The sequence below is a fragment of the Hibiscus syriacus genome, unplaced genomic scaffold, assembly GCF_006381635.1.
Source record: "Hibiscus syriacus cultivar Baekdansim isolate YM2019G1 unplaced genomic scaffold, ASM638163v2 tig00111028_pilon, whole genome shotgun sequence".
Lineage (NCBI taxonomy): Eukaryota > Viridiplantae > Streptophyta > Magnoliopsida > Malvales > Malvaceae > Hibiscus > Hibiscus syriacus.
The window spans coordinates 408822-430465 of record NW_024062961.1 but is presented as its reverse complement, the minus strand read 5'-3'; the positions used below and the strand labels follow the sequence as shown (position 1 = coordinate 430465).

At 33.2% G+C, this 21644-nt stretch overlaps 3 protein-coding genes across 4 annotated transcripts; all 3 read right to left on the bottom strand.

Annotated features, from left to right (window-relative positions):
- Positions 1 to 7003: 7003 nt before the first annotated feature.
- Positions 7004 to 12833, bottom strand: LOC120151192 (receptor-like cytosolic serine/threonine-protein kinase RBK2). Its single transcript, XM_039163721.1, has 9 exons — positions 12790 to 12833; positions 11594 to 11718; positions 10794 to 11510; positions 10383 to 10634; positions 10012 to 10166; positions 9504 to 9583; positions 9302 to 9437; positions 8979 to 9128; positions 7004 to 7225 (listed from the first exon to the last, which is right to left on the bottom strand). Exons 1-9 carry the CDS (start codon positions 12831 to 12833, stop codon positions 7037 to 7039), a joined length of 1848 nt encoding a protein of 615 aa, XP_039019652.1. The 3' UTR covers positions 7004 to 7036.
- Positions 12834 to 14554: 1721 nt separating this feature from the next.
- Positions 14555 to 17495, bottom strand: LOC120151202 (F-box protein At3g07870-like). Of its 2 annotated transcripts, none has more exons than XM_039163728.1 (3): positions 16115 to 17495; positions 14924 to 15059; positions 14555 to 14830 (listed from the first exon to the last, which is right to left on the bottom strand). In XM_039163728.1, exons 1-3 carry the CDS (start codon positions 17299 to 17301, stop codon positions 14723 to 14725), a joined length of 1431 nt encoding a protein of 476 aa, XP_039019659.1. In that variant the 5' UTR covers positions 17302 to 17495; the 3' UTR covers positions 14555 to 14722. The 2 variants fall into 2 exon arrangements, with proteins under 2 accessions (XP_039019659.1, XP_039019660.1); XM_039163729.1 differs by having other exon boundaries at positions 14555 to 14821.
- A 1382-nt stretch (positions 17496 to 18877) lies between these two features.
- Positions 18878 to 21546, bottom strand: LOC120151170 (BI1-like protein). The gene is made up of 4 exons (XM_039163706.1): positions 21235 to 21546; positions 19609 to 19722; positions 19362 to 19519; positions 18878 to 19278 (listed from the first exon to the last, which is right to left on the bottom strand). Exons 1-4 carry the CDS (start codon positions 21500 to 21502, stop codon positions 19072 to 19074), a joined length of 747 nt encoding a protein of 248 aa, XP_039019637.1. The 5' UTR covers positions 21503 to 21546; the 3' UTR covers positions 18878 to 19071.
- Between the last annotated feature and the right edge of the window lie 98 nt (positions 21547 to 21644).

Genomic DNA, 21644 nt, shown 5'->3' with positions numbered 1-21644 from the left:
TTGCAAGCTGAAGATGTCGTTTTGTCCTTCCTTGGTGTCTAATCTCTTGTACATTTCCTCGATGCTTTTCCTTGCTTTAGCCACTGTTTTCTTGGCTTCTCGATTTGCGTCCTTGTATTTAGCTCTCGATCTTTCTTCGTCTCATTGCATTGTAGAAACTCCTTGAAGCAAGTTTGTTTTCTCTTCACCTTAGTTTGGATTCTTCGTTCCACCACCACGATCTTTATGTTCCTTGACCTTCCCTGTCGACAACCCAAGAGTGTTTTGCCACATCTCTAATGAAATTTGCCATATTTTTCCATAACATATCTGCATTATTTAATTTTGTAGTACCAAAACTTGTATTAGACAAAACCTTACTCCTAAATTCATCAGCTGTCGCTCCATGTAAGTGCTTCCAAAGGATCCTAGGTTTATCAAGTTTATCCCTCCTATGAGTGCTCCGCCCGCGGCGTACGTGGAATACCAAAACCAACAATCTGTGTTGTGATGCACATGCCTCTTCAGGGAACACCTTACAGTTAATGCAAGACCATCGATCCCGATTTGAACCAGAATGTAGTCGATTGGGTACAATATCCCCTGCAATGGAACGTAATCAGTTCACATCTCTCTTTTGAAAGAAGGAGTTAGTGACCACCATATCATGTGCAGTAGCAAATTCAAGCAACGTACGCCCCTCCTGGTTCCTACTACCAAAACCGAAACCCCCATGAACACCGTCGTACCCATCGGTTGCACTACCTTAGACAGCTAGATAATTCACTATTAGCTCAATAATTAATATATACATCTTGACATTGTAGGCCAGTTCTCTCTCTGTTTTAATCCATTTGTTCTCTTTTTATGGGATAATGAATAGCTCAATTTTCTTATTTGCTTTTTTCTAAATAAAAAGTTTGCAAACATTCCATGGTCATTGGTCAACAACAGCTAAATGAGGTAAAGAAAAGAACTTAAGCTAGAATTAGAAATTCCAATAAATTGTTAGATTAACATATCGACAGATAATTTGTCATGAACCCCAAGGTACTTTTTTTTTATAAATAAACCTCGGCTCAGTGAGTTCGAAGCCAGGATTGAACTATGAGAGGGGCAAGTTATTCGTCTTTGAAATAAATAAGATCTTTAAAATTAAATAAACCATAAAATTTAAAGAAGTTATTATTTGATTTCACTAATTTTAAAATTGAAGGGTCTTAAAGCATAATTAAACCAATGATTTTGGGAGGGGAAATGGCTTAATTGTAATGATTTCAAAAATATTGAAGACCTAAAACCAATTAAACCATCTAAGTTGGGGGGCAAGTGCCCCTCCCACCTCCAATCCCTGATCTTATATGTCAAAATGGTAACAACATTATCTTTTAAGCAATGAATGTGTTTTGTGGAAGTTACAAGTTTGAGCAGTTTGACGATGTTTTTAGGATGGAATGCAGCATGGATTCTTATCATTGATTACTGATTCCTTGATTTTATGCTAAGATTTTACTTTGGATTATGAAATTAAATGAAATATAGATTGTGTATCCAACAATAATTGTCAAGGGCATTTGTCTAGTTGTATGATTCTCGCTTTAGGTGCGAGAGGTCCCGAGTTCGATTCTCGAACGCCCCTTTTCTTTATCGTTGAAGTATTTTTTGTCCTTTTCCTGGATTCGAAAGTAAAAAAACCTATGACTTTGGGTCTAATTGGCCCAAGAAAATAATTAAATTCGCGCTTGTCTATTTTAAAAATGGCTGTCCCTTTTTCCCATATGTATGGGGTAAGGGGAGGTAAGATAGTAGGCTACCCCAACACCAGTGAGAGCTTCCGTAAGAGACCTCAGAATTATGAAATGCCCTCCGTGGGACTCGATCCCACGACCTCAAGGTTAAAAACCTTGTGCTCTACCAACTGAGCTGGATGGTCATTTTGATTAATCATAATATTTAAAGATGATAAACTATACCTACGTAATCAATTCAATTTTAAAAAAAATTGATTTTTTCGATTTGATTTTAAAAAATTTAACACGAATTTATTCGAGTTGTAATTTTATAAACTAGACTTGAAAAAATTTTAAGTTCGAGTTGAGTTATAAAGTGCAACTTGAATAAATTGAACAACTCAAAATTTTTAGTGATTATTGAATTGATTTTCAAATTTGAGTGAAGTCTCATGAGTCCATATAATATATGTGTATCACATATTAAAAAAATATGAAGAAATATATATGTATCGTATATGGTTATAGAAAACTATTTAAATTAGAATCAAATATTATCATAATATTATGAATATTTACAATTAAATTTAAATAGAAACTCATAAAACTCGACTCAAATTTTATAAACTAAAGTTAACTCGAAAGAATTTCAAATCAAGTTTGAGTTATAAAATAAGACTCATCAACTCGAATAATTCAAAAAAAATTGACTCAACTCGATCGAACGCTCCACCCTATACAAAATATTATAATAAAACACCGTGTATAATCTTTATACAACCTTTTTTATTTTGGATAAATTATACACATAGTGGCTTTATTTTAACGTTTTTTTTTTCTTCTAACAAAATTAGCTGACCCTTATTCTCATATATAATGGGATAAGGGGGAGGTAGGATAGTAGGCTGCCCCCAACGTCAGGTTGAGAGCAGCTTCCGTGGGAGACCTCTAATTTATGAATTGCCCACCGTTAGACTCGATCCCACGACCTCAAGGTTAAAAACCTTGTGCTCTACTAACTGTATAGACAACTCATAAATTGATCAAGAGTTATGTGAATATAAAACATTTTAAACATAAATTTAATATCGTAGTACATTAAAATATCGTAGGAAGTACTTGTAATTGAAAACTTAATTTTTTAAATTTTTTTATAATTAGAAGAGAAGATTCCAACATGGAAACAAGATTACCGATATGCTTATTTATTGGGTCTGTAAAACTATTGACCAAATAACTCAACTATGTAATGAATAACATAACAATATATTAATAATGTTTTTTACATTTTAATATTTGAAAATAGTATTATTTAATAAACTGTAATTTAATCTTGATCTTTATTACTAATTAATTAAATAAGTTAAAAATGATATTTTGGAATAAAGTATAACGTTAGTCATTAAATTATGTCAAAATAAAATTTTTATTTATTAAAATTTTAAATTATAAAATGGTCATTAAAGTTTTTAAATAATTATAATAAAATAATCATTAAAATTTATTAAATTATGATAAAATGGTCGTTTATTTTATCAATATATTATAATATAAGTACTTAAACTTATTAAAATGTATTATTATTTATAACGTTGTGGGAACTATTTTATAATAATTTGATAAATGTAATGACTATTTTATAATATGTAAAAGTAAATCATTCAAACAAATCATTTTGATATAGATTAGGGACCTATATAGTACTTTATCCTTATTTTGTGGATTTTTTTTTTCAGTCACTCAAATGGATCTCATTCTTCAGTTTCCCAATAATAAATCTTCAACTTCGCCAAATCAAAGCAAAAGAATTGATCAGATCAATGGCTTCCCAAATATCTAAGCTCGCACTTCGCATTGTATTGGTGGCGCTTCTCCTCTTGGCTCTCTTCTACGTCGGACGGCCGCTTTACTGGAAGATCTCCGCCACCGTCCACGACATCCGCCACAACAAGCAAACCGTTAAAGAAGGCAAAATTAAACTTTAATAAGACATAGTTTTTGAATCCTCTTCTTTCTCTATCCTTTCATTGGTTTCTGATTTTATGTTCTTTCTCTTCAATTTCTGGTCTGTAGAAAGATAATTTGTTTTGTTTTTCTGAATTTTGTTTTAAATAACGATTTAATCCATGCATTTGATTAGCGTTCAAGAAGGCAAAAACGAAGTTTTATGATCCCCTTCTTCCTCGAATCCTTTCTGATTTTATCTTCTTAAAAAAATTATATCTGATCTGTGAACAGAAAACTCTTAATTTTGTTTAAAACAATGATTTAATCCATGCACTGAGATTGTTATTATTATTATTTTGCAGGTATTTCACAGATTGTGCTTGAGGCTCAGAAATCTGTGGGGTGGTTTAGTGATGAATCTGACTCTGGAGTCCATGGAAATCGAGGTAAGCAAGCTTCAAGGAGATTGAAATTTAGGGTTTTGTGATGGCAATTTTTCCTCTTGTTAATCAATGGAGTTCATCTGATTTGATCGTTTGATAATTCTGAATAATTTTAGGAATTCTGATTGATGGTATAGTGTTTTAGATTGAATTGTGGTTTTGAAGAAAGTACCAAGTGTTGTGATGTTGGATTATTATCATTATGCTTTCAAATTTTCAATGCAAACCTCCCCCAGTTTCAACCTCTGTAATTATAATAAAGAAAATGCACTATCGGAATTAAATTTAAATATTTATATAATTTAATATTCTGCTCTCTTTTTTTATTAATGGGTTCTTTAAGGTTAGAGCTCTCTCTTTTTCTTGGAATCCGAATCATTCTTCGATTCCTCAACTTCATTATAGATAAGATGACACGTGTTATGTATCTTTCAGATTTTTTTCTGCAAATCACTCCTGTGACGTTTGGTTCGCATGAATTCCTTAGAATTAAGGAGATTTAGAATCTAATTTTACCACTTTTTCATGTTTAGTTTAAGTTTTTCAAGGGAATTGGAACTCTCGTGGCTTCAAATTTCCATCAAATGTGGGAAAGTGAATTTCATTCATTCTATGATGGAATTCAATTACCTTGTTGGAGGGAATTGAAATTTGATCATACTACCCTCATCAATCTTTTAGTAACTTATTCATATATTAAATAAAATATTTTTTTATTATTTCGGGTCGGGTTTCTAATTCATATATTCAGGTCAGGTCGTGTGAAAGTTTATTTTAGTCGGGTCGGTTTTTTTAAGTGTGATATTCGGATCGGGTCGAGTTCGGGTTTAGGCTGAAAAATACCCGACCCGAAAATATATATAATTTTATCTTATATATTTAAGAATAATTACAATAATACCCTTCTATATAATTTTTTCAATTAAGTCACTATTTTTATTAAATAAAAATAATTTTTTTATTATTTCGGGTCGAGTCGGATTTCTAATTCATATATTTGGGTTGGGTTGGGTGAAACTTTATTTTGGTCGGGTCGGGTCGGGTTCGGGTTTAGGGTAAAAAAAACCCGGTCCGACCCAAAAAAAATAAATAATTTTACCTTATATTTAAGAATAATTACAATAATATCACTCTATATATATGTTTTAATTAAGTCAATGTTTTTATTGAATAAAAGTATTTTTTTTATTATTTTGGGTCGGGTCGGGTTTCTAATTCATATATTCGGGTCGGGTTTGGGCCTTGGATGGAGGTTCCCTTGTTCTCGGTTCGGGTCGGGTGGACCAAAAATCTGATCCAACCCGACCCATGACCATCCCTAATTGGGATGATTTTAACTTATGATGTTTATTAGCATGATTTTTATAATTTATTGAAATGAAAAATCAATTAATAAAATTAAAATTTAATTTTTTTTAAATTTTAATAATATATTGCTACATGTAATTTATAAAACAAACTAAAATTAAACAAAAAAAAACAAGAAGGGCAATCCTGTCATTTTACATTACTGAAATCAAATTCATCTGACATGTATGCGAACCAAACATAATATGGAATTGGATTCCAATTCAATTTCCTGCCAACCAAACAGAATATAGAATTTAATTTTAATTCCTGACAGATTATAATTCCTTCACATATTCTAATTCCCTCATAAACATTCCAGCGAACCAAACGCCACCTTAATTCTTAGAAACTTTCAAAGTTCGTATTTTACGAAAAATTGTAATCTTATGAATGATTACTAATAAATTTACGTAATTTGTCCGAATTTAATTTATTGTTAGATAATAATATTCATATGTCCTATCAGCATATAGATAATCATCAGATAAATAATTATCATTACCTTAAATCTAAATCCAACTCTAAAATTTTATATATTAATTACCATCCATAGCTGAGAAAGAAGATCTTCAATTTCTCTCTCGATCTCTTTATATGCACTACATTATATATTATATTATTCCTTTCATTAAAATCATTGATCATAACTCTTTATTTAACATAAATGAATAAATCATCAAAACCGTCATCGCTATAATTTTTCCATTGGTACCATTCAAAGATCTCAAGATTTTTGCTACTTGACATCATTCGTCGTCTTCACCTCGACTAGGGCCTAAGAGAAATAAATCAAAACAATCTAATATTTTGAAAATTCTATCGGTGGTCGAATCAGTTAAATCTTCAGTATCTCGTTAACTGTTTAAAGAACGATTTTATATTAAATAAATAAAATAAAAATAAACTACAAGTTATCTAAATAAAGAAAGAGTTATTGGTTGGTTTGGCATCCAGTCTATAGATTTGAAAAACTAGGTTTGAAACTAGTGGAAGATATTTTTTTTTTCTTGCAATCATTTAAAATAAAATAATAAAAAAGAAAATTTTCAAAAAAAAGGGGACAAATCCCAACAAAATGAGAAATTAAGAAAAAGATAAAATAATAGACACATGAAAAAGTAATAATAACATAAGCAACCATTTCTTAAATTAAAATAAAATTAAACTTATAAAATTACTTAACAAATTAATTATATCAAGTTTTTTAAAAAATTAATGAGCTTTTAATTGGTCAACACAATAATATTAGACTTTAAGTTTATAAATTGAAAATAAAATTGTGCCAATGGATTATCAACTGATTCTGGTAGAGGTACAGAAAAGGTACTATAAGAGAAAGAATGAGATGCACATAATAGATCTAGAACCTAACAATTTGATCAACTAACCAAATATGATTATTAAAATCATTATTAAAGTTATATTAATAGTAATATATATTTCTAAATTTAAAATAATTTTATGAATATTGAACTATCTAGTAACAACAATTCACATAGCAAAAGAAAAGAAAAAGGGATTAATCCCTCTAACTTGGGTGAAAATAAAAACCAGTTCGTAATAATGATTTGAAGAAGAATACAAATTTTATAAAGTATCTTCAGTATTTCCTAGAAGAAGCTCAAGCTGGCGGTTAAAATCGCTCAACTGTTTAGTTGAATTATAATCTTCCACGTCATTGATATCCTCTGCTGAGTATGTTCTTTGATGTACTGATTTCTCACGTTCTCGAAGCATCTCCAAGCAGCTTATATCACCCTTCAACACTGATACAACCTGTTTTTTCCCCAATCCAGAATTTAATATAATAAATTTGCTTAAACTTAAATATTTATAATTATAATATTTCTAAATTTATTTTTTTAATCTCTAGATCATTATTTTTTTTAACATCTTCATAAAATGGTAAAGTATATAAATAGTCCTCAAACTTTTAGGGTACTTGCATTTTGGTCACCTAACTTTTAATTGTTTGCAGTAAAATCCATGGCATAACCATTTGCTAACGTGGCACTTAACTACCGCTAACCCCCTTCTCCTCCTCCTCTTCCTCCCCCTTCTTCTTCTTCTTCTCCCGTTCACCCCACCCCCGGTCAGCGATGGGTCACTCCAGCCCTCGATTCATACTCACCGTCCACCGTTTGTCCTAAATAGTGAGAAAATCGTTCGAACACTCATCTGCGATCTCCGCCATCAGTCGCCGGTACCAGTAAGAGCATCGCCCCATTCCAACCAAAACCTCGCTAGCCACTCGCCGAGACTCACCTTCGTTCGTCGTGGAGAGGGCCTCGAATCTCGTCAGAAAATCCCAAATCTCCTTTTTTTGTTTTGATAGCTTTTTGACCGATAGGGCTGTTCGTTCGCCACACCGCCACCACCATTGAAATCCTCACATTGTTCCGAACAAAACCCAGTCAGTCATGGCTCCTCGTCGTCGTCCCTCCTCCGTAGAGGCGAAAAAGAAGAAGGTGGATGAGGAAGAGGAGAAGAAGGAGAAAAGAAGAAGGAGAAAAGGGGTTAAAAACAATTAAGTGCCACGTCAGCAAAACCTAACAATAGAGTACGACAAGGACCCTACTAAAAATGATTAAAAGTTCGATAGTTGCATAGCAAGTTTTAAAAGTTGAGTGATCAAAATGCAAATACCCTAAAAGTTTAGGGACTATTTATATACTTTATCCTTATAAAATAATATTTTTTCTTTTTTTTCATAAACCTTAAAAACTTTGTAACCATCATCATTTCTGACGTAACTATCAAAATGATCCTCTTTTTTCTCACTTTTTCATATTCAATTTGATTTTATTTGAAAGTCATTTAATATCAACGAAAATTAAATAAAATCTTAAACCTTCTACTATTTTGATCTCCATCAATTATTATCTAATAAAATTAGTTTCAAGATATGTTATTTATCTTTTTCGAAGAATGCTTGTCATCTGTTTAAAATTTTGGGCACACGACTCTTTAAATCTGATAAAGTCCTGCAACCTCTCAAAACAAAAACAAAGAAAAAAGGTTTGTGTTGAAATTTCATGAATTTTAAAGTGTTTTGAGAAAATTTAAAGTAAGTTTATCTATATCTAGAATAATTGAAGAGTAATGATTTCAAAAGCGACAATAAAAAGTGGGAGAAGAAAATTTAAGAAGATTTTCTTTCTTTCTTTAGTGTTTTTTTTTTAAAAAAAGAAGATGAAAACAAAAACAAACAAAAGAGTACCAAATAAAAAAATAAAATAAAAAATATTTTTGACTTTCTCATCACAAAAGAAATAACATGTCATCCCACCATTAAAGACCTAATGCAGAGTGATCAGAAAAGAAACGTTTAATATGATTATATTTTTTATACTTTAATGACTAAATGAAAAAACGATTAAAGATAAGTGACTGATAATCTAATTTGCCTATTAATTAAATAAAGAAACAAAATTATTTGAATAAGAAAAATGAAATCCATCAGATTGTAATGCTTGCAGGAAATAATTTTAAATTGATAGAAGTTGAAAATTGAAACGAAAGAACCTGCCTGGCTCATTTGGGGTCGGTTCGCTGCAGACTGGTGTATGCAAGTAGAAGCGATTGCAATAACCCGGTTCATCTGGTCCAAATCATAGCCGCCCCTTAAACATGGATCAACTAGTTCTTTTATCTTATTTTCTTTTATCAAAGGTTTTGCCTGCAAAAGTTTACCAGCATTTTACTAATTTTTTTTAGAAGTAATATATTTAACTTTATTATTTATATAAGTAAAACGAATTTACATATCCGAATTTATTATTTATATAGATAGAATTGAAGAATTAATATGTAAATTTGAATATTAATGAGGGTGGAGACAAGCGAACGTACCCACATAACAAGGCTCTGCTGGGAACTATTGACGGCTTGTCGGCCGGTGATGAGCTCCAACAGAAGTACTCCGTAAGCAAAGACGTCAGTTTTTTCATTGACGATGCCGTACATGAAGAACTCCGGCGGAAGATAACTGTGATGACAATCTTTATGGAATAAAAATGAATTTTAAAGGTTTGGGATGAAGAAAAGGACATACCCGAATGTTCCTTCCACTTTAGAGACTGTATGATGAGTCCATTGATCAGGTAACCATTTTGCAAGCCCAAAATCCGCAATCTAGACAAATTTATAATTTTAATATCAGGGTATATCGTTTAGGGTTTAAAGTTTAGGGTAATGATTTAAATAGCAATCAGATATTGGGATAATGGTCACTATATAACGATAGTGGTACTGTCTGAAATCATTATCATGAAAAATACCTTTGTGAAATGGAATCACACCAATAACGGACTACAATTCCCATTATTATTCTGTTATGGTAAAATTAAAAAAATGTCCAATAATTCGTTGCACTAATTAAAATATTATTTCAATAATAAATTGTGTGAATTAAAAAAATATATAACTACAATATCTATAATGACTGTAATAACATTCGTTATGTCTGCAACCGTAATAAATATAATACAACCGAAAATTTGACCACAACCACAATTTAAATCCCTGCTTTATGATTCAATTAAATATGAAATTAGATGTACCTGAGCAGTAAAGTCTTCTGTAAGCAAAACGTTAGCGGCCTTGATATCTTTATGGATAATTCTCCTTTGGCAACCTTCGTGAAGATATTTAAGGCCTTCTGCAGTTCCTACAGCAATCCTGAATCTCATGCGCCAATTCAGCTTCTCCTTTGGCCCTGCATATACGAACAAGTGATTAAATCCGAAATGTTTATAGTAATAGTGTATTCTATTATGGTCATCGCAGGTATTGGGATTGTATAATAACGGTTTCAAAATGTACCTTTATCGTTATATAACGATTGTTTAATTTCGTAACGGGTCGCTATTTAAATCCATGATTAAATCCCAATAAGCAATTGGAAAGAAATCAGAAGTATAGAGAAACTAACCATAAAGTAAAGAAGCCAAACTTCCATGAGCAGACAATTGAAGAACAAGGTGCATCCCTCCTTCGACGCCATAGCCAATGAGTTTAGCAATATTAGGATGGTCCACATGAACTATAATTCCCAGTTCTGATAAGAAATCCATTGTCATCTCTTCCGGTGACCCTCTCATTAGCTTTTTTACGGCCACAAGGTTTCCATCTTCTACTTTCCCTTTGTAAACTTCCGCATACCCTCCTTCTCCTATCAAATTCTCTTCTCAACAAAAACAATCAAACATATAACAATATGAGGATGAAGGAGGTAGTAGTCTCCGGATAGAAATAAGGAAAGGATTGCAGATATTATTCTAAATTCCAATTCAGAATATTGAGCTTAAAAACAAAATAAAAATGAGAGAAAGAAGAAAGATACCATGGCTGAAGTTATCAGTTGCTTCCTGAAGCTCAGCGAAGGTGAAGTTCTTCCAAGAAGCTTTAAAATTAAACGCATCGGTATCCAACTCAATTGATGGTTGCGGAATGAGTTCCTCTTTGTCTTTGATTCTCTTGCCTTTTTTTCTCGTGAACTTGGGTATCAATGGAGGGAAACCATAAATAGGGATTGCAACGCCTTTTCTCAGCGAAGGGAAGAATCCACGCCAATTCGAACTATTCTGATGTTTAGAGTCTGAAGAAGTGCTGGTTTTCGACGAATTCGACTCTGGTTCTGCTGTTTCCGACGAAGGCTTCTCAACCGATTGTTTAGATTCCGCGGTTTCCGTCAAAGGCTTCTCCACCGATTGTTTGGATTCCGCGGTTCCCGTCGAAGGCTTCTCCACCGATTGTTTGGATTCTGCGGTTCCCGTCGAAGGCTTCGCTACCGATTGTTTGGATTCTGCCGTTCCCGTCGAAGGCTTCGCTACCGATTGTTTGGATTCTGCGATTTCCGTCGAAGGCTTCGCTACCGATTGTTTGGATTCAACGGTTCCCGTCGAAGGCTTCGCCACCGATTGTTTGGATTCTGCGATTTCCGTGGAAAGCTTCTGTACTGATTGTTTGGATTCTGCAGTATCTGTTAAGCAATCGTCGGGAACCGGTTCCACAGATTGTTCATCTATTCTTTCTAATTCAGTTCTCAATTGTGCCAAGTCTGAAGAACATAAGAAATTACATTTCTAACGTAATTGTCAATCATCAGTACGGGAAAAACGAAGAAACGGATGATTAGATTACCGAGAGATGAGATTGCGTCGGAGAAACCAGCTCGATTCTTTTTCAAAATAAGGCGAAACGTCTCCCATATTTTCTTTTCGTTGCCTCTTTTATTGCAGATTTTGTTCTCCGTGGATGGTTCAGCACTGCGAGTGGGGAGTAAAACACATAATACACATAACCAAAATAATAAGGTAAACTACATATTTAGTCACCCAACTACTCACATAATTCTGTTTTGGTCATCCAATTATTTTTTTTCTCTCAAAATTATATCCAACGCTATATTTTGCTTTCTTTTTGGCCACCCGCTATTAAAGATTAATATAACTGATGACATCGTAAGTTTTTTCAATGATTATATGACATTATCTTATGGTGATACATCATTATCACTGTTTTTTTAACAGCATGTGATGAAAATAAAACCAAAATATACATTAGATATGATTTTGAAGAAAAAGAAGTCGTGTGACCAAAATTCAAAATTATATCTAACGTTATATTTTGCTTTCTTTTTGGCCTCCCGCTATTAAAGATTAACATAACTGTGACATCGTAATTTTTTTCAATGATTATATGATATTATCTTATGGTGACACATCAATATCACTGTTTTTTTACAGCATGTGATCAAAATGAAACGAAAACATAACAATAGATATGATTTTGAAAAAGAAAAAAGTCGTGAACTAAATATGTTATTTGCTCAAATAATAAATATAATAACAAATGAACTGTGCTTGAATTATGAATTAAAAAACAACATATATCATTATTTGATTTTTAATAACCACCGGTATTTGATTTATTAATCGAGTGATTCAGATCGAGTACTGTAGTGGTCTAATATGAGATGACCCTTTCAACCCAATTTACTCTATTCACATACATCAAGATTTGAATTACTATCGTCAATTGAGGGATCTAATATCTTATATCATCAAACCAATTGATTGCTGGTATATATTATCATTATTATTTGGTTCTAAGAATGAATGTGGGATATTATGTACTTTATATGTATAAAATTTCAATATATTAAGATAATCAAATTTTAATTTTATAAATCGAATGGACGTCCATTGAAGAATTCTTGGGGGATCATATACCACTTTATTCAAGAGCATAAAACATTTAAAATCAAACTCAGAAAACACATACGCAAACTATATTGGAAAAGAAATAAAACACGAGGATTCATGTAAAAGTGGTACCTTGAAGGAGAAGAAGAAGAAGAAAGGTCCGTTGAATCTGCCATTTTCAGAGCCCAAGAAATTAAAGAAGAAAATGAATTAAAAAAGGGGGAAGCACAGGCACTGGCATTAATCGCTAGTTTTTTTTCCCTTCACAAAAATGAATGTTGTTTTCTTTTCATCAAATTCCTCCATCTTTTGTGGCTAAATGTGTTTGGGGGGGGGGGGGTTCCTCTCATTTCTCGTTCCCTTTTGTCAGCATAAATGTTTAAAAAAGATAATATTTGGATCTTATGTTTGTAGCGTATATTGAGGAATGTTGAGGGCCTATAAGGAAGCACGTTTGGAGTTTAGAATTTATCTCACACCATCACACCGTTCTGGGTCTTTGACACTTGGAGCAACCACTCATCTATTCAGATTCGTTTATGAGATTTTAGTGACATTGAAAGAAAATAAATTTAGACTTCTAATAATAAACATAGAAAAAATTGAATTATAAAAACAAGAAAAACTAAATAAATTTACTTATAAATTACTTTTTTTACGTTTAATAAACTATCTAATAAATACATCAAATTTTAAATAGAAAACATCAAGAAAACTTATTAAACACCCAACTACTCACACAAAACAAACATAATCCTTTTTAAAATAGTCACATCAGCATCGTCGTTAATTTTTTTAATGGTGAGTAACAAAAAAAAGAAACAAAATGTAACATTAAGTATGATTTTAAAAAAATAATAATTTGATAGTCAAAATAAAAATAAAATAATAGGTGATGACTAAATAGATAATTTATCATTTATTAATTATATGTGAATTTATAATTTGGGCACCAGTGCCCCTCTTGCCCATGCTTAGAGATGGGCCTGATTCCATTACATGCAAAATATATATACATGAAGCGATGGATCGTGTTGAATACCATCGTATTTCTTATAAAATTTAAATTTTTATTAATTTAATAATTTTTGTATACAAAGAAATATCGCATCATCATTTTAGATAAATGATCAAGTTATTGATTAAATATATATTAAAACATTACATCAATAATTTATATTAATAAGTAGTCAATTAATGATTTCATCTAATAAAAACTATTTTAACTAAGAATTAAAATGCTTCAAAATAAAGAATAAAAGACAGAATGAACCTTCGTACAAACGTCGAGGACTAATTTTATGCTTTTTTTTTCTCTCGTATTTTTAAAATTTTTACTCTTAAGAAAACTAGTATATCTATTTCATCCAAACTAGATCAGTCATCGGACCATATTTATTAGTAATTCATCACATTATTAGTGTATACAACGTATAACACATTAAATACTTTATAATAAAATGTTCTTAACAAAATTATATTTAATTTAGCGTTTGGTAATTTAAAATATTAATTATATTTACTAATAATTTCACAAAATAAAAGTGATTTTTTTTTATAAAAAAAACGTTTTATGCTTTTTATACAAATATATATATTAATAACGTATGCACGTGATCATATATAACAAGCATAATAAAATACACAAATATAATACAGGCTATTGAACCTCAACAATCTAATGCTCATCAATAGAGGCTGTAAACATTACATTTCTTCCATTTTTGAGCGAGCTTTCTTAGAGTTCAAAAGACTATTGACACGTCATTCGACTGAGACTCGGATATAAAACATGGATATTTCAAAGAAAATGATAAGTAACAAGGTCCAGTTACGGAATTCAGAGCACACCAATGGCAGTTCGCGGTTTACGCTACCAATTAACAAACTAATTTTCCCTAGATAAACAGGAAGATGTTTCAAAATATTTACAAGCACGAAAGAGAAATAACATCCGAAAATAAGGCATAAAAGTTCAGTTGCTGAACTGGAGAATGTAAATCCCAAAGGATTAAGTTGATACCACAAGTAGAAACGGCTCGTCATCTATCAATTACTGTTTTCTTCACAGATTCCACAGGCTAAGAAACGATTTCGTCGGAGTAACTCGCCGATCCGTACATGCTGCACATCTGTTCTCTGAGGTTCTCCCATATATATCTGCCTGAAAATTCTTTACATTTGATTCATCATTCAATTGCAACCGATGTCAATGCATATTCAATCAGAGACTGGAATATAAATTCAAGGAAACCAAGAAACTCACATGGTAATTTACAGCACCATAGGTAACCCCAAAAGGCGGAAAACTACAGATAGGGTTAACGAGTTGCGCTCCACAATCAACACAATCTTGGAAATCGTCGGTACAAAGCCTGTCATAGTCTTTGGTGCTTTGCATCCTATATATTAGTATCTTTTTAGCGTAAAAACCACATGGATAAGAGGATAATATGGCATGATATAACCTATGTTGCTCAGACTCATTTTTTAGCATCAGATACAAGTATATGTTGCACATGGGAGCATTCATCTCTTTTCGAGTTTTTCTATGCATTTGGATGGTCTTTGGGGGTCATATCCTTATACCCATGACCAAACATGTGTCAGACAGTGTGTATCGGATACGAGTAATTCAAGAAAAATGAAAAGCCAAATCAATGGGATCAACCTAACAACTCATGCATCGAGTATACATGTTAGTTAAATAGCTAAAGCACATCATATCATTAAATAGATACAATGGGCTATGTTAGTTAGACTCAGGTGTTAGTTTCGTATACTAGTATGTTTCGCACGCAAGTATCTTTAACTTTTTCAAAGATTTTTCATGTATTTATAAGGTCATGGGGAGGGCATATCCCCGTACCCATGTTGGACATGGGTGTCCAGCACCTCTTGGACACATTTTCAGATATAAGTAGAATATAATCCTACCAGGGTCCACCAAAAATGGAAAAATTTTGGAAAAGAATTGAATATACCCATGCAAGTGTATACCCGCATCGAGTCCAAGTAACATATGTTGGTATATGCTATATGGTGCACACTACAAAACTTTACCTACATCAGGGTTCCTATAAACTGATGAACTTCAATCAATAAAACATAGTATGATGAAATATACTTTAGCACGTATGAAATAAATGAAACCTTTTCATCAGAGAAAGTATACACACACACAGTTACACATATACACAAACACAGACACATGGATACAATACATATAGCCAATTTGCAGTCATTTTAAGCAAAACAAGCACATGAGTACTTGATATATATATATATGTATGTGTGTGTGTGCATACACACGCAAAAATATATATCGACAATTTGCACTCATTTTAAACAAACCAAATGCATGAGTACTTAATAAGTATATACACACATGCAAATATATATACATATATAAACACATAAATACATATGTGCATATAATAAATACACATATAAGTACCTAGAAATTTGCTCTCCTTTTGCAACGTTGTCGAGAGAAACCAGTGAAGGGGTGTAAGCAGTCGCATCAAACTGTGAACGAGTGCGGAAAAACTTAGTTCCGCGAAGATTTTTCCGCTTCTGATTGTAACAAACCACTGCATCATTATTGTACAACATCAAAATCTCCCCATTGTTCAAAACAACCATTGGTTCATAGAAATCCCAACTGCCTTGCTTGAGATACAAATTCTCAACAACAAACTGTTTGGTCCACGTCTCCTTCACACCATACTCCTTCATAACCCAAATATCGAACCGCGACGAGTTTGTGAAGTAAATCATAAACAGACACCCTCCTAGCACACCAATCCTCGAGTAATTTGTGAACTTCTTATCATCTTCTCGGAAATGATCAGGCGGCGGGAGTGTCCCAAACTTCTCAGAATTGAAGTCGAAAGTATGAATGAATTCACTACCATTAGGAGTACAAGGAAACCAGTGAAGGGCATCATTCAAGAAAGCATTGAACGGCATAGCAACGGTATCAATAGGTGCATTTCCAATGCTCCTCCATGTACCAGTTCCAATGGTGTAAATCTCAGCCATCACATATCGATTATTGGATTCAACAACCGGATGATAGCTCTGCAAAACTTTGTATTGATCCATCATAGTCGAATAACCAAGCCCCCAAAAGCTACCTCTTTGCCTATCCTTATAAGGCGGTTGAATCGTGATGAATTCGCCCAAAATTGGGTTACAAACATAGAAGTTATAATCTTTCTCAGACCCAACTAAGCAAAGCAAACCATTGCAAGCATTCATGTGAGAGATATCAATAGTGGGGAGATTTGATTTGGGGGTTAAGTTGAGTTTCGAGACCTGTAAATTCGAGCCACTGGACTCTACGTGAGCTAACTGGAGTCTTTTGGAAGCGTTTTGGAGCGGCTGAGTCTTGATCAAGATGCAAACTTGAGATTTTAAAAGCTGAAGCTTCGCGAATTCGGGATCTGATATGAAACAAAGGAACCTCTTGCAAACGGACCTGCATTGGAAAATGGTTTTGATTGGGAGCCTCGCGAGGATTTCGTAGATCGTACGGCGAGTGAGTAGAAGAATCCTGCAAGGAAGAATGGGTGATTCTTGATTTACGACGGGGATGATGCTTGTTGAAGTTTTAATGGCTGCTCTTTTTCTGCCATTCATTTTTTCTTCACAATGTTGGAGAAGAACCCCTTTTTTTGTCTTTTTCGCTTGAAACTCGAATTGGGTTTGAAGAAAAGGGTTTGAAGTTGAAGATTCTGTGAAGGAGAAAACACTGGGTAGTGTTAGTGTTGTTGATTGCAGAAAGGATTCATTTTTAATTTGGGAATTTTGGAAACCCTAACAGAGGGTTTTTGATGTGTAAAGTCAAACTGCGAAAGATGTCGGGAATGCATATCCTATAAATTTAACGAATTTGAGTTAATTGTATCAAAGATCCCTGACTTATATCAAAATTTTAAATTTATCCTTAAACTTTAAAATACTTTAATTGAATCTTCACACTATTACTATCATTTCAATTAGATCCTTATGTCTATCTAACAATATGCTTGAGCATTAAATTTGATTTCATTTAAAATTAAATATTTTAAAATGATAAGGATTTTTTAGTTTCGAAGGAACATGTACATCTTTAATGGGGATTTTGTGAAGGAATTATATTAGAGTTAAGGCTGTTTATAAGTAAATTTAAATTTGAGTATTGTTGAGCATGAATCAATTCAAAAAGTGTAAATCTGACTTTGATTCCACTCAAAAATTCATGTGGTTAAAATTATCAAAATCGAAATAAAAAAAATGAAACTCGACTCAACACGAAAGTTTATGAGCTTAAAATAAAAATTAAAGCTTGACTCGAGCTCAAAAAACTTCAGACTTAACTCGATTGAAGCTCAAACTCGAGATTGAACTTAAACCTTAAGTACATAAAAATCTTACATTGTATTTTTTAAAAACAAATAACATGTAAATGTTACTATTATTAACAATATAATTTCAAAATTCTAAAAAATCATATATTATTTTTTTTGAATTGCACGCGAGCTTTTCAAGTCACGTATCCAGTAGCTCACTTCAGCTCTTTAAGAATTCGAGTCGAGTTCATTTGATTTGAAAGTTGACTAAACTTTGATCGAGTCGATCTTGAGTAACTCACGGCCTGTCTCGTCTCATTTACATCCCTAATTGGACCAAAGCCTAGGCCTTTGAAAGGAGCTATCAATGGCGGAGCAGCCCCATGTTGAAATGGACATGATCTGTGTGAACGAGGGGAGAATGTGCATTGGCAGCGGCCATACTCGTGGAGATGGGAATGGAGTTGCTGATAAATTGGCCCAATGCTTTATATGATGGTGATTTGGTTTATGTATCTAATCCTAACAAGATAAGCATCATTCTGGCAAAGAACCATGAGATATGGTTGGAACTGCTTCCAAATCACTCAGGGAAAGGTCTACTTATTTCTTTTGGCTATGCATTTTCCAAACCTATGTTACTTGGACTCGAATGTATGTATGTCCAACATGTCTTAGCACTCACACCCGAAGTCGAGTAACATGGCACCGGAAAAATGAATGTATTATGTGTCCGACATGTATTTGTAGGTGCCAAAGATGAGCAATTGGAAGAGGGAAAAGGAGATAATTATCAAGGAAATTGAAAGAGTATCCCGGGTGCCAATTCAAAGGGGAAAAAAATAACTACTCTCAATTTATAATTGAATTTCGACTCCATTTTACATAAAGACCATCATTCAGACGTAATTTTATTAAAGCCTTGCATGTAGCAAGCAAGTACTACAAAATGTAGGATTGATTAGAAAAACAAGTGCAAATTGGTGCAACCAGATTTGTAAGTCTGGAGAATGTACTTAATTATGTAGACATATATTCTTCCGGCAATAACTTGATCACTTACCGACATGTTGAATAACTAGTTATCCCCGGATCTCAGAACCCGTAAAATGGAAATGAACAAATTCAGGATGTCCAAATAGAGAGCAGCGGAGGCCAATATGTAATCATCGTACGTGAAACGCTTGATCAGGTTGTCGGTGTCGTACACTATGTACCCACAGAATATCATGGCACTAATTCCACCATACACAGCAGTAGATGCAGGGCCAAGTGGGAAGAACATCTGCATAATAATAAAAACACATATACTAAGTTCGATTCGGGTTTGTGGAAGCATGAATAATCATATACTGTTAAACATCTCACCTGGATTAGACCCGTTAAGATAAGGATAATAAGGCTGGTGAACAAAATTGGCCCCAGATAGCTAAAGTCCTTGCCCTTCTTCGATGCCCAGAAAGTGTAACCAGTAAGAGATGCAACCACGGCTGCTGTCAAAATTAGTGCTTCAAGTACAATTCTTCCTGAAATTGTACAAACGCAGATGATTAGTAATAATTCTTGATTTACGACTAGGATAAGGATGTTTGATGATAAGCATCAAGATACTAACCATCAGTATTAGCACAGCTCACACCAACTGTGAGACTCAGTGACACAGTGAAGAGGCCAAGGATAACCAAGTTCACTGGGTGCTTTTGGTGATAGACATGTAAAGGCCACAACACTGCACGAATTATGGATCAAATAAAACTTTGTAAATACTTGTTTTTTATTTTTACAATTTAACAATGTGCTTGGAGGATCTTCGGAAGGTCATATCATGTCCAGAAAGAAATCTTCAAGCAAAATGAAGAATCAAAGCAACATAGTTTAGTTGTTTAGATAACTAAGACTTCAATGACTACCAAGAGTTTGATACCTACCATATTGATTAATCAGAGACCATTAAAGAAGGTATTCATTACCAACTCTGGAGGTTTTAGTTTACAAAACTATTAGAGAAACTAACAACATCCAAATATTTCAAATACAAAAGGCTATTATTCATAAGCTTTCTATATTTTAATTTCAAAGTGTTAACAATCTACATCTTTTTATCCTATTCTGACATACAAACTGTCAAAACATCTCCGGTATTAGTGTAGGACCAGTAAATTAAGAACAGTGCACAGCGGCGTGTTAAAAGGCTAATATAACATAAAGGTAAAAAATGAGGCCCTAAGCCCATAAAATCCCCATGAAAAGCATCAGAATAAATCAAAGAAAAAATAGAATAAATTGCTGAATGTTGTCCTTGTCTACAGGGCAAAGCTTTTGCCAAATCCTTTGCTCAATCCATATACTATAGAATTAGTCTAAACAAAACAAGACAGCGACAAGTTCTAAACCCAAAAATTCCCCATGAAAAGAATCTGAACAAAAAGGAGAACAAATAGAATCAATATGTATAGATTGCAGAATTCCATTTTTAGGGTGCAAAACCGTTGTCAAATCCTCTACTCAATCCATATACTTTAGAATAGTCTATACAAAATAAGACAGGTATAAATTCTAACCCCATAAATTCCCCATGAAAAGCATTCGAATAAAGCAAAGAACAGATAGAATTGATTCATAGACAATTGCAGAATACTGTCCTTGTTTAGGCAACAAAACTTTTGCCAAATCCTTTACACAGTCAATTGATTATTTTCTAAATAAAAGGAGACAATTAGAAGTTCTATATTCACAAATTCCCCATGAAAAGAATCCGAAACAGACAGAACCCATATGCAAAGACAATTGCAGAATGCTGTTGTTGTTGAGGGGAACAAAATGTTTGTCAAATCCTTTACCCAATCCACATACTTTGAAATATAGTTCAAAAACAAATCTATCATACTCCACTTCATTTCTTCCTAAGATTTAGGCATCAGATATTTCAATCAAATTTTACAGCTTCAATAACCCATAACTTTGGCAAACCCAAAAACTGACTTTTGAAACAAATTATGTTCAAAATTCAAGTCAAAGACATGAATTGTTAATAAATCTAACCTTAGTCTAACGTTTGATGGAGATCAAATTCACAATAAACAAGGAAAAGTGCCCTAATTAACTTACACGCACACATACCATTGAAAGGAAACCTAAAACGTATTTATTTCATGCACAATTCAAGATTCAGTAGGATTAAAGCGCGTGGATAAAGAAAGAATAAAAATTGAATAAGAAGAAGGAAGGTTGAGGAATTTACAGATGAAGGGGATTAAACAGAGGAAGAGTAAGAGGCCGGAATTTCCACGGAGGAGGTCGTTGACCGGAGCCGACAAAACGACGAAGGCGGAGACGACGGTGGTTAAAATAAGCTGGGCGGCCAAGATGCCGTAAACCTTGCGGATAAAGCCCCAGCGAAGCTGGTTCTCGCCGTAGCTGAGTCCCGGGTATAAAGTCTCCCCCGACTCTAGATCTATCTCACCCGCCTTGCCGCCGCTCGTGTTGCTTACGCGGTCGTATCCGTACATCTTTTTTTCTTTTTTTCTTTTTCCGGAAAATGAGAGCGGAAGAAAGAAAATGTGGGAAAATAGCTTACGCTGGCGATTTATTTATATGTAAGGTAGCCGATCAAAATGGTTGTTGGTAAATTGACTTCTAATTTACGTCAAT